This window comes from Notolabrus celidotus, chromosome 6 (genome assembly GCF_009762535.1).
Source record: "Notolabrus celidotus isolate fNotCel1 chromosome 6, fNotCel1.pri, whole genome shotgun sequence".
Taxonomy (NCBI): domain Eukaryota; kingdom Metazoa; phylum Chordata; class Actinopteri; order Labriformes; family Labridae; genus Notolabrus; species Notolabrus celidotus.
The window spans coordinates 34129970-34143763 of NC_048277.1; the positions used below are offsets into that span (position 1 = coordinate 34129970).

General features: G+C 41.8%; 1 protein-coding gene across 5 annotated transcripts in view; it reads left to right on the forward strand.

Annotated features, from left to right (window-relative positions):
- The first annotated feature begins 1282 nt into the window (after positions 1 to 1282).
- LOC117814329 (kinesin-like protein KIF21A) overlaps positions 1283 to 13794 on the forward strand; it is a 91961-nt gene continuing 79449 nt past the window's right edge. For 4 of the 5 annotated variants that reach the window (XM_034685597.1, XM_034685599.1, XM_034685600.1 and 1 more), the window contains exon 1: positions 1283 to 1736. In XM_034685597.1, coding sequence (XP_034541488.1) covers positions 1693 to 1736 — 44 coding nt within the window. In that variant the 5' untranslated portion in view covers positions 1283 to 1692. The remainder of the gene's footprint in view (positions 1737 to 13794) is intronic. The other variant, XM_034685601.1, reaches the window with a different exon arrangement.

Genomic DNA, 13794 nt, shown 5'->3' on the forward strand with positions numbered 1-13794 from the left:
ATTTTGCTTGTTGCAGCTAAAAAGGCGGTAACCAGGAAATGGTTGTCACAGGAGAGCCCATGGATAGGTGGACATTTACAATATGGAAAAGACTATGGCACTTGTTAATCACAAGTCAGAGCAAGTTTCTGTCTTGTTATTTAATTCTGTTGGTATATATGTGCTTTTGGAATGATGATTTTAAAACCTATGTTGTGAAGGTAGAGATGATGTATATATACCATGGAAATGTTTGATGCAAAATTGAAAAATAATTTGCAAAAAAAAAGAAATAAAGTTAGAATAAACAGGCTTTGATGTACTTTACCATTTAGTATCATGTGAATATCATTGTCTTTTCTCATCAGACTACTAACACAAGAGCTATTGTATGTTTTTTATTCCAAAAAAAGTCATAAAGCAGGAAATAAAAGTTTAGGTTTACATCTGAATTGTCTACTTGTTAAAGGCAGGACAGAAAAGCGTGCTCACTCATCACTAAGTGGTTTTGTATCAAGGCTTTATTTGAAGATCTGTAAGAATACTGAATTACTACAAATATCAGTAGGCTAAATTATACAAAAAACATCAAATCCATAACAAAGGATATCAAACGGATACATGAAATAAAGAAAAGACCTGCTACCAAGTCTTTTATTTATTTATTTATTTATTTATTTCAACAGGGACAGTGTACAGCCATTTAGTTGTACCAGAGTTAGCTAGCAGCTAATTTACATCTGTAAATACAACTTTCTTTCTTATTAGAGGATAAAATCTCCACATAAGGAGGAAATGTTTAACTTTAATTAGAGTTTTTTTTTTATTAAGATAAGATAAGATAAGATATACTTTATTGGTCCCCCATTGGGGGAAATTCTTTTGTTACAGCAGCTTACAACACGGGACAGGGGAATACAACAATGTACTAACATAGTTAAAAAATATAATAACAATGATAAAGGTAAAATGGAATAGAATAGAATAAAATGAAATAAAATAGAATAAAATATGACAACTATTACAGATGAATAAACACTATGTACACTTCTATCCGATAAATAGAATAGAATTATGAATTTTCCTTAAAATATACTAAAAGTTTGTATTCTGTCAATTAAATCTTAATTTTTTTAAACAAATAAAGTGGCTTCTGACTTTAACATATTAATGTGCACTCCTTCATGACGTCACCTCGTAGACAAGTTCCACCAGCGAGGGGCGTGGCTTGCTGACGCATTGCGGCTCCCACCCCGGTGCGTAAAAAGCCACGGCGGCGCGTGTGCGTACTTTTTCTTTTTTATATCAGTATGTGTGTGTGGTGTGCACGCGCGCGGCAATGTCTCACCTATCACCAGCAGCAGCAGCAGCACTGGTAGTGAGTCTGCATGTGGGCTCGAGCCAGCGGCGCTGAAGGCTGAAGCATCCGGGCCGTACTGCGCAGAGATGCGGCGCACGTAGACGCGACATGCGGACGGCACCGCCTCACCTCCACGCTGTGATCATGGTTCATATGGTTCATATGGTTCACACACCGCTCAGATAATCTTTGATGTTTGTTTGGAAATGGCGACGCTGAAGTCGAGGTGAGCAGCTCCCTTGCTGCCTGAGGAGACTGTGCGCACTTTTCTGCTGTTCTCTCTCCAGGACGAACACACTCAGCAGATTTTATTTTGTTGCTTTTTTCTATTGAGACTACAAACTAAAGGAATCATGACGACGGGTCAGGATGAAAGCACGGTCCGTGTGGCTCTGAGGTAAGTCACTACAATGTATCCAGTTTTTGCAAAATGCGTAGCTTGTGTCTTAATTGCCCGGTGCCACCTGTCAGTCTGCGCCGCGGGCCTAGAGAACACCTGCAGATCAACAGCAGCATCTGATTCAGCTGATTCATGTCAGATAGAAAACCCTCTGCCTGGTTGATTTCATGCGGGATCCTCCTGGATGCTGCTCCCTGCTTTTGACGCCTGATTGTCAGTCTTTGTGTGAGTGACACCCCGCTGGGATTTGCACTTTGACAGAGAGAGAGTGATGCTCTGTGCTTTTTTTCTGCTTCAGCACAGCACCAGAAAGCATCACACCCCTTTTCACAAGTGCATGCATGGGTTATCTTCAGCTGTGCATGAGCCAGGGAGGATGATATCATCTTTTGTACCAGAGGAAGAAAGAAAGAAAGAAAGAAAGGAAGGGGGGGTGCTTCAGAAACAATCAGCTAGTGTGCCTTTGGAAGCCTCTCCTCTCCTCAAAGCCTCCTGTAGATAGACACTTAATCAATGAAAGAGGAGCTTCACTGACAGCCAGGTTTTAAGCAAAGAGCAGCAGCAGCTTCTTCTCTTCCACTGACAGGTCTGATCTTTGTTCACAGCTCCACTCAGTCCTGTATGTTTCTGCAGCAGAGAAAAGAGAATCAGCCTCACTTATCCTGCACAGTGCTCACATTGGAGGTGCTATTGTGTTGAAGTAGGCCGCTCCCACCCAGCTGGTGAGGTGGCACAGTGACAGTGGCATAATGGGAGACCAGTACCTCATTTCAGAGACCCTCTAATGGTTATGAAGTCATGGATAATGGCTGTATTGACATATTTATCATCTTTTCCATGCGTGTGTTTGCTGATTTGTGCCCTGCAGCATCATTTTGTGTCTCTGTGTGTGTGGAATGTGTTTTTGTCCAGAGCTTCCTGATTCCATTTCCCAAAATCCACATTTGATGCTCTTTAAAAAAATGCAGATTACTGATTCAGGCTTTTGTTTTTCAACCTTTTCTTTTTACCCTGAGATATTTACATCCAAGCATGGTGGATGCAATGTTTTAAAACGTATACAATCACTAGCAAACGAAAGGTTTTGATATCTGAGGTCAGGGTCAGAGATTAGGACTGCAAACTATATTTTATCTGTCCTCATTTATGTTGGTATACATGTTTCCAGGTTTGTTTCTTGGTGCATCTTGTACTTTCTACACACCCCTGTTCAAAAACACAACACACAAACATGGAACAGTTTGTACTTTACCTTGCTCTTGACCCAAGGAGAGCTGTGTGTGATTTATTTCAGCCCTCTGTTTGCCAACAACTACTCAGTGATGCAGATGACTTATTAGTGATTCAGCTGACTTGTGTGGGCTTTGATTTTCTGGTTTTATTTTGAGATGCACTGCCTTGCAAAAGGAGAGAATGTGAGGATGTGATGCCATCCAACTGAAGTGGTTTATCTGGAAGATGTTAAATGCTAAAATAAGGATATATGTTTGCAAAGAATGTCAAAACATCTAAGAATAATGGCTTTTGTGAAGAGATTAGGGATGCACAACATATATTGGGCGTTGTATCTGCCCTTTAAATGTCATAGTGCTGAAAAAGATGCTTGCATACAAAGGAACAAGAAGCATACTCTCACTTAATGTAAACATGCAGAGAAAAGAAGAGGTGTATCTATATATATGTTTGTATTGCTTGATGGAAATGTACAGCACATGTTTTGCAATAGACTCTTTAAGCGTTGACTGTGTGGCTTAGGTACTGGACTTCTTTTATAACACAAAGACAAAAAATCCTCATGAGAGGGTTACTGCATTGGATGAAAGAAAAATCATATCTGTAATCCCTACTTTAGAGGTCATATGTTTTCAAAATGTCACAGTTATAGAGGGAACATTCATTGGTAAAGAGACATTGGTAAAGCACTAGTATCACTCCAACTGGGTCAGTAAATGTCACATTGTTAGCTATCAGTGGTGATCTTCAAATCACAAATCAATGACATTTATTTCCAGTGTGATCAGTTTATGAGAGCATCAGGATTTAGGAGTGACAGGAAGCCTGGGATCAGTCAGGTGACTCCAAAAATGTAGAGTCAACCAGCATTAACCCAGGACTTCCACCAGAAGTCCTAGGTTGGAGTCATGTGACCAAGGTTTTCCTGCTGTAGTTATCAAGGATTCTCCTCCTCCTCTCCTCCTCCATGTTGTCTTTCTGGTCCTCTGAAAACCTCTGACCTGTTGACTCCAGGTCTGGCTCCACTCATCATGACTTTGGTTTGTTGTTGTAGTTAAGTGAAATACGATCTGGTGATAACACAGAGTGTTTTATTCTGACAATTAACCGGATGTTTTCATTTTGTTTTGGTGCCTGACTTCCTGTCCCGCTCCATCTGCTCTGTTGAGATTGATGCGTCGTGCTCCTGCATCCGTCAAAAAATAGAAGTCTTGCGTATCTGATCCGGAGGGCTCTGACCTGCCAGATCAGAGACACAGCTGGAACGCAATGGAGCGGATCCAGAGGAAGTTAACGCATTGACTAGAATAGAAATCTATCAGATCTGGCACTGTGACGGACCGGAAACCTCATGGTGGTAGCACTTTATGAATATAAAATAATAATGCCTGTATCAGTGAAATGTGATGCAATGAACTGAAGACTAACTCTCCTGTGAAAGCGAAGGTGTTTTAGTGTTTCTAGTTTGCACAGTGTGAGGCTCTAATCTGTTGTTGTTGCATCTGAGAACAAAATATAGCTTCATGATTCCACAAAATGACAATCAAAAGCTTCAAAACTGACATAACATCAGTCCAAATGAAGTGTCAAACATTTCATTACTCACATGAGAACCATAACTGGTATTAAAACCAGTTTCCAAACCTGATTCTGAAACAGGAAGTCTAAATTGGTCAAAATTGACCTAAAATGACTTGCACTTTTTAAAAGAATGACTTGCATTTTTTAAAAGAATCCATCCAAAGTGATTGCAATCTTGCGGTGAGAGAGTTTGGACACCATCCATACTGTAAGAGGTGGCTCTTTTGGGTTCTGGTTCCAGGAACTAAAATAAGAGATCCCTAAATACAGCATGCTAAGTTTCCCTCTGTCATATGCTAAAGCAGTTTCCTTTCTGGCACACACCCAAGGAAGTAAATATGTCTCAGTTAAACCCCTTCAGACTATTTCTGTCTTTAAACTCCTCTAATAATCTACATTTTGTGGTTTATAGGATATAATAATGCTACCTGTTAAAGTAGCGCTGTAATTAGCAGCATGGCGTTCACACTTTGCTCCCCCCCCCCCCTCCTCTTTGACGCTAAGCTCTTGTGGCATGTTGTAACTGCTACCAACTGGCAAAATAGCTTGTCAAGACTGTTGTTGACAAGTCTCACCGTGCACGTGCTCCACCGCTTCAAATTGGGTGTGACCGTTCATTCTCTCAGCTGCTTCAAATCCAAATAAACTCAGCTGTAGCTCTGTTATATTTGGGCATGCCTGCTATACACTGAGCAGGAGGAGCTGTGCGTGAACTGTACCCTGAAATGTAGTAATTGGAAAAGCTTTAGTTATCTTTAAAAGATTCACTTTCAGGCTTTATTTAGAGGATAGGACATTGGATAGTGCAGGGAACTGAGACGAGAAAGTGAGGATAGAAATGCAGCAAAGGACCATAGGTTGGATTTGAACCAAGGCTGCCTGCTTCAAGGGCTAAGCTTAACTACTGAGCTGAAGCAGGGCCTCAAGTTTTGGTTATCTCAAGAGTTTTGAAGTGTTTGGTTGAAGGTCCCTGGAAACCCAAATCTACAGCAGGCTTTGAACTATATAACTTTGAGTTCAAGTCCACAAGAGTATGCATTTAAAACATTACAATTTAGTTTAGATCCAAAACCATAACAATGTCATATAAGGGCCAAATCACAACAATTGTTATCTGAAGACTCAACAGACAGGACTCAGTCTGATCTCATCTTAATCCACCATGAGCAGAGCACTTTGCAGCATTTAGCAAGTTACAGTGGCAAGGACAAACTTCCTTTAACAGGCAGAAACCTCCAGCAGGACCAGACTCATGTTAGACACACATCTGCTGAGACCGAGTTGGAGAGAGGGATAGAGGGAGATGAAGAGAGAGAGAGAGAGAGATGATAGTGGTGAGACGGATAGTTGTAGTTGTAGCCGCTTGCCGTCTAAGGCAGTGACTCAGAGGAACCTATGAGACAAGGGAGCTCAGAGACTCCAGAAAGGTCTATGGTTAGTAACTTTAATGGGACAGGAAGAGTTATAGTAAGTGGCAAGCAGAGGAGAGAGAGGGATAGGACCCCAGTTAGTCAGTTCCCCCTGCAGTCTAAGCATATAGCAGCATAACTAAGAACTAGTCCAAACCATTAGCCAGCCCTAAGTAAAAACTTAACATATGTAGGATCAATGCTGCACTTTGCAAGTTACAGTGGCAAGGACAAACTTCCTTTAACAGGCAGAAACCTCCAGCAGGACCAGACTCATGTTAGACACACATCTGCTGAGACCGAGTTGGGGTTGGAAAGAGGGATAGAGGAGATGAAGAGAGAGAGATGATAGTGGTGAGACGGTTATTTGTAGTTGTTGCCACTGGAGTCTGGCACATCCACAGCAGCAGGAACCTACAAGACAAGGGAGTTCAGGGACTTCAGAAGGTCTATGGTTAGTAACTTTAATTGTACAGGGAGAGTTAAAGTAAGTAACAGGCAGAGAGAGGAGAGAGAGGGACAGGACCCCAGTGTGTCAGTTCCCCGGCAGTCTAAGCCTATAGCAGCATAACTAAGAACTGCCTACGTATAAACAACTACAACAAATGTTCCAAATTTCCAAAGCGACCCTTAACTTTTGTATTATATAAGATTTTTCACTCTTTCAGTGCAAACTTCCAGAGTCTGTAAGACATAATGCTTGATCCTGGATTGCATACTACCTGGAAACCGGTCGCTTAAAGACTGAGCGGGTCCTCTTGAGGTTGTTTAATCCTTTTAAGACCCCAGCTTTTCTCAACAGAGACCATGCTGTTCTTACAAATACCTGCAAAGGACAACACAGCTCAAAACATTTCTACATGTATTTGCGTCCATAGTGTTTGTTTACTCATGCACAGAATGGCTCGGCATTGATAAATACTCACACAGCTCATGTGACCTTCCTGACTACAGTTTATATACTGTAGGCGGCTTGTTTGCACAGTGCAAGACGTCACAGGAGTTTGTCTTGAGTGGTCGGTGTACATTGTGGGGAAGGGCTCAGGTGGAGGACTTGTTGAACCTGCCTGCTGGGAAGATTACTTCACTACAACAAACATAACCCAGCTATCATTTATTGTCAGAGCAGTGACAGACGATCAAAGCAGGAGGGAGTGGCTTAGACTCTGTTCATATCTGCCGTAACAACTTTGTGTGCTGTAGTTTAGCGGCTGTTGCCAAGCTCATTAAGCTCTCAAAACAAGACGTAGACGTGTTACATCATGAAATCAGTCAGTTTCTTTTTGTTTTTCCTCCTGCGTGGAATTTTGATGCTCAGCTGAAGGGCATAACAATGACGGTAATGAAATTAAACCTGTCCCTAAACCTCTTAAGGCTTACGTTACAGGCCTGCTCTAATGTAATGACACAGAGGCATGCAGCGACTGGTGTAAGTGGCTGAGTCTAAGCTCCAGGTTAAAGCTCATGAGCCAGCTGTAGAGGCAGGGTTAACTGTGTGAGGAGAAGCTTGTTAAATGGAGCTGCACGATTAAGCAGATATCTGCTATTACTTAATGACCGGACCAGGCCCGGCTTTAACTCACATGACAAGAGACAGCAGCTGACAATGGCTGTGGGGGGTTTACAGTGCAAACAGAGGAGAGGGGCCTCCCAGCGGAGAAGATACATGAGGTGCAGAATGAAAACTCATGGGAAAAGAAGAGGAGGACTCCCAAATGTCACTTAAATAAGTATGTTGTTACTCACACAGTCCAAGCTAGCTCTTCTGTATGTCTTAAAGGTAAAAAATGCACCCCAGTTTCATGTTTAATTACTTATCCTCACTTTAACCCAAGGAGATTCCATTCAGGGAAATGATGTCCCGCCCACACCAGAGGGGGAAACACTTCATGCTCTCCATTAACTCTAAGCTATGTGAAGGTGACTCCTCGTCGCTCCAGTTTACTTGCAAATGACAGAAAAACTACCAGAAGCGTCTGCATGGTGGGATGAACTACTAACAGGGGAAAGAGCTGAGTACCAAGTGACTTTAATCAACTGGACAGAAACATTAGTACCTAAGAGGACGATTAGAATAAAGGTAAGAAGAGTGAAAGTATGATAAACTATGGGATCCTTATGTCCTGTTATCTAGTCAGCTAAAATATGAATCTTGAAGCCAAGCTATGCATGGTTTGAATCTTCCTTGAGTTGCATAATAATCCAGTGATGCTACCAACTTGTTAAAAATATCAGAGAATTTACCTTTTGGCCTTACACTTGGACTATTATCTTCAAAGTGATCATACACATGATGATTTGTTGTGGTTTCTAGCCTCTAGTGGTCAAGGCAGATGACTTTCCATCAAGTATTCAGGTCCTGTTGAAGGTTTCTACCTGTCTGATAGAAGTTTTCCTTTAGGTCAAAAAGTGGCACAGTGTTTTGGTCAACCAAACAATGAAATGTTGTCACCCTCACAAGTCAACACCAGAATTAGAAGTCAAACTGACTAGACAAACTTTTATAGTTATATTTTGGGGCTTTTACACCTTTATTTTATAGAGGAGAGGACAGTGGGTAGTGTAGGAAATTGGGAGAGAGTGGGGGAATGACATGCAGGAAAGAGACTGCAGGCTGGATTTGAACCCGGGCCACCCGCTACATGGGAACGCAACATAACCATTAGGCTAGGTCTGTGCCCCTAATCAAACTTTTGATATCATCATTAATAAAGGCCTGTCATATGTTGTGTCTAAGCTGTAGTTCAACCAACCGTTACTAGCCAAGGTTGTAGCTCCAGCTATTGCTACTACCTTAATGCTTTGATGCTCTACTACCCGGATGTAAACAATCATAGATGACGGATAACATCATGTAGCATGTTGTTAAGTTGTGTTTAGGCTGTGTTTGGTTAAACTGGCAGTCAACTGGACTCAGGCATGTGGACGTTAACCCTCAAGGAGGTCTAAAGGCTGGTGGTGCTAGCTCTGCTAACTTAAGCCACACTCAGTAAACCATTTCATATTGTTGACCTACAGACTTTTCTTACCTTTAGCCAAGCGGCGGCAAGTCGTAATTTCTCTTTAAGCTACTGGAATAAGTCGCTTTGGAACATCCCTAGTTTCTGGCCGGTAACAGGCCAGTTGTGACAGATGGCTATCCTCAAATTAGTTTGGTTTTGTTCCAGGTTTCTGCCTGTTCAAGAGAAGTTTTTCCTGAAAATGAAAAGTGTCATGTAGCACTTTAAATCAAAGTTAAAGAACTAATGTATTTCCTTAACTTTCTAACTAGTTGTATATTATGGCACAGACTGTTTTCTGCTTTGCTGGGCTTTGGTATACAGAATTTGCAAATGCATCGTTTGAGATAGATTAAGTCTTTTGCAAACAAAGCTAAAGGTCAAGTCAAAACACAGTCAGTAACACAACAAACAGTTCTAATGAATTCAGGGATTATGGGACAGAAAAAATCTGAATTAAAAGGTTCTTTCTGTCAAAACATCAGTACCTGTTTTTGTCAGTACTCGCATCCAAAAACTACAACATGGTTGTTTTATTTTTACAAGCTGTAGCAGGATACTTCTCCAGGCAGAGAGATCTCTGAATGTAGGCGTCCCAGTGGAGGACTGGCAGAGGACCATGGGAGCTCAGATGAGTGACGTTGGTTACCCATGGCATCACTGTGCAAACACAAAAGCCCGACGGGTCTAAAGCCTCTCTAGACCTCAAGCTTTGTTCACATCCACTGAGCCAAGTCTGTCTGTCAGGAGCAGCCACTGACCCATGGTCCTGTGAATCTGCGGGTAAGAGTGTGTGGGGGTCTCCATTTCCTCTCATTGTTGCATCCATTATGTAGTTTAATACTCGTACCTGTGTGTTCTGTAACACTTTGAGATGAATACTTGTTTTAAACACCTGCTGTTGGTATGAGACACACATCCCCATGTGTCACTACATCCAACTCAAGGTTCTTCAGATTTTCTGGATAAAGAAACGCTATTTAACAAAGTATAAACACAGATTTTAAAGGTAAATATGTTAAAGTTGGGTACAAAATAAATATATGTTAATAAATGGGAGAATTTTCTGCCTTTCTGTCTTCTGTAGCGGCAAGTTTTGCGGTGTAGCTGAGACAAAACAAACCATCTGAAGACGTCACCTCATGCCTCAGGGATCTATGAATTTGTGAACTTTTCTTGCACTGAACTGGCTCATTTGAGACAGCGCCCAGACCTCAGCCAAGACCTTGTTTGTTTGTTGGATCTGGACCAAAATGTGATGTGTTTTTTTGGCCCACGCTCAAGCCTTACACCAAGTTTCAGGACAACAAGGCCAGCGGTGCCTTGTTGTCCTACTGACAGACAGAGAAAGGGCAACAAACACAAAGTTATGAGCTGTGAAGTGACCAGAAAAATGATCTTCAGCATTAAACTACAGTGGATAAAGAAAGATTCCCCCAGGTTACACATGCATGACAACATTCTGCATGTTTACTCACCTAAATCATTGAAGATGCTACCCTTGACCAATCAACCAATCTTTGTTTGTATAGCCCCAAATCACAACAAGTGTTATCTGAAGACTCTTTCCAAACAGAGCAAGTCTAGACTGTACTCTATGTTCTATTAACAACAAAGACCCAACATCAAGACAAGATCAGATCCAGTCCCCTCTTACAGACAGGACTCAGTTTGATCTCATCTTAATCCACCATGAGCAGAGCACTTTGCAGCATTTAGCAAGTTACAGTGGCAAGGACAAACTTCCTTTAACAGGCAGAAACCTCCAGCAGGACCAGACTCATGTTAGACACACATCTGCTGAGACCGTGTTGGGGTTGGAGAGAGGGATAGAGGAGAGTAAGAGATGATATTGGTGAGACGGATAGTAGTAGATGTTGCCACTGGAGTCTGGCAAGTCCGTAAAAACTTCCTTTAACAGGCAGAAACCTCGAGCAGGACCAGACTCATGTTAGACACGCATCTGCTGAGACCGTGATACATCCACTGTTTGTATTCTTTGCTCACTATGCACACAACATAGTGCTTGTATTGTGATATGGGACAATGCATATTATAAATGTTCTACTCCTCACTTTGCCAAGGCCCTGATTGTGCATTTCAAAGCAGAACGACTCCAAATGCATCTCATTAACAGAGCTCTTCACAAACATTCTTCAACACAAGCCTTTAAAAGCCTGATTCAACTGACATATAGTTATGTTTTTAGGACTATGTCAAGACTACTAGATTCAAATATCTAACACTTGTTGTCTGTTGTGTCACTGAATTGTTTAGAATTTTGCACGCCTGGTAAATATTCACTTTGATGAATAAAGAAGTAAATTTGAGGAGCCTCAGTTCTTCTTATTTTAAGTATCAGTTATCTTTTAATAAAGCAGCCTACAAGCATAATCAGTAGTCATCTCTAGGACATGAAAACTGTATTTCTTGGTTGGAAAGGAATCAATTTAAAAAAAGCAAAAAGAGATGCAGGAATTTTTTTTAGTGGTTGTTTTCTGTGAATGTTTGACCCTGTAAACCCTTTTTATTTAAAACAACAAACTGTAGAGGTAGAGCAGAGCTGGAGAACTTTGCTTCAGGTATAGCCTGACTATGCTGTCAATAAAACCGGATGTCTGAGGCTTAGATTCTCCACATTGCCTCTGGGGAGTCTGGGTTGCTCTTTGTCTGCAGCGATGATGATTGTTGCCTCTGACCTTTTGTTGTTTCCTCGGCGCTCTGGGTCCTCATGCTATGATCCTCAAGCTTTTATTAGAGAAGAAGCCTGAGGGGAGCTCGCACCGTGCTGTACCGCTGCACCACATATGTCACATGTCTTTTTAGTGTTAGCAAAAGTGTTAAAGTGTTGGCCAAGCTACCCTCTCTGAAGCTATGAATAACACCTACTTTGCCTGCAGCAGTAGTCGGAGGAGGAGTGTGTGTTTCTAACAAGAAAGACTGAGCTCTGCTTTGAATAGACTCGCTCATTAAAGAGTAAAATAAACTCACACTTACTATTTTATGGTCCTGCTATAAAGAGTCCACGCAGGCTGCCAGACTGTGTTGTTTTATAGTGAAGCATTCGAGTTTTGATGGATGTGCATGCTCTCTCTGATGCACCTGTGATCAAGCCTTTGGAAATGCTGACTCAGCCTGACTTTCAGCTCATTTTGAAGCAGGCACGAATCCGCCTACTGTCACTATACATGCATTCATAGCTCAGGCTGGAAGTGCCTGATTCAAGTTATATACTTTTGGGACTTTTGCCCTTTATTAGATAGGAAAGCTGAAGAGTGACAGGAAACATGGGGAGTGGAGAGTGGGGGAAGACATGCAGGAAATGGTTGCGGCCGGGAGTCGAACCATATAACCTCTATATGTGGGCCACTTAGACCGCTAGGCCACCAGCGCCCCTGGAAGTGCCTGATTGATGAAGTTATTCTTAGCAGAGAGGATGTGCATTATAACCAATAATATATATATATGTGTGTGTAAGTTAAAGTTTATCTCTTTAATTTTAATTTTAATTGCTAATAACTTTTTAATAATTGTTACTTTATAGGCTCTTGTTTGCTTTATATATTTCTTTTGCACTGTCTACTCTGCTACTGTGACACTTGAATTTCCCTGTTGTGGGACGAGTAAAAGACTCTCTTATCTTATCTTAATATGTTGTAAACAACATGCTAATGAGGTTTCTTGAGTTTTTGCAGCAATCCTCAAGTGGACACTTGAGGAACTGCAGTTTTTGGACTTCCACTTTGGCCTCATTTTTTGACAGCAGAGGTTGCCGCTTGGTTCCAACCTAAAAAGATGATTTCTTGGGGCACTGGTGGCCTAGCAGTCTAAGCACCCCATGTATCACGTATAGAGGCTGTAGTGCTTGTGACAGAGGTCGCCGGTTCGACTCCCAACCGGTTGATCATTCACTGCATGTCTTCCCCCACCCTCCACTCCCCACATTTCCTTTCTCTCTTCAGCTGTCCTGTCAATAAAGGCAAAAAAGCCAAAAACTTGGTTTCTGTTTTTCTTGGATAGACCATAGACTGTATAATAAATGGACGCAGTCTTCGTGACGTCACCCATCTGTTTCTGAAGCGCTGTTTTGAAGCCTATCGCCGGTGGGTGCCATATTGGAAATGCTGAACTCAACCTAACTTTGTTTGAGCTAGTGCGAGGTAAAGAGGCGGACCTTTAGCCTTTTCGGTAACAGCTACAGGGTGCCTGCCTGTCAATCAAGTCAGCCATGCCCTTATTTGGGCACAACTTGTAAGTTTAATATCTTTAAATATAACAAGTTATAAACAAATCACCCTCATACAGTGTGTGACGATAGAGAAATGAGCTATTCAGACCTAAACCATTTCTTCAACCAGGCTGTAAACATGTTTATTTCTGCTGTAAAGATAGTCTTCTTTGAATGGGTGTGTATGTGGTTTCCAGTGTTTCTGAAGCCAGCCTCAAGTGGACGCTTGATGAACTGCAGTTTTTAGCACTTCTGCATGGGCTTTATATTCTTAGACCGGAGGTTTCCGCTTTGGAAAGACCAAACAACTCATCATAGAGATAATTTTTAAGGTCATGTTTGGCCTTTTTGCCTTTATTTTATAGGACAGCTGAAGAGAGACAGGAAATGTGGGGAGTAGAGAGTGGGGGAAGACTTGCAGGAAATGGTCGACCAGTCGGGAATCGAGCCGGCGACCGCTGCGACGAGGACTGTAGCCTCTGTATGTGGGGCGCTTTGACTGCTAGGCCACCAGCGCCTCTTTGTTTTAATTAAAATAAATCAAACCTTAAAGTAATAGCTGGGAAAAGCTGTGTCGCAGGATTACAGACTCCTCCGTGCAGTAA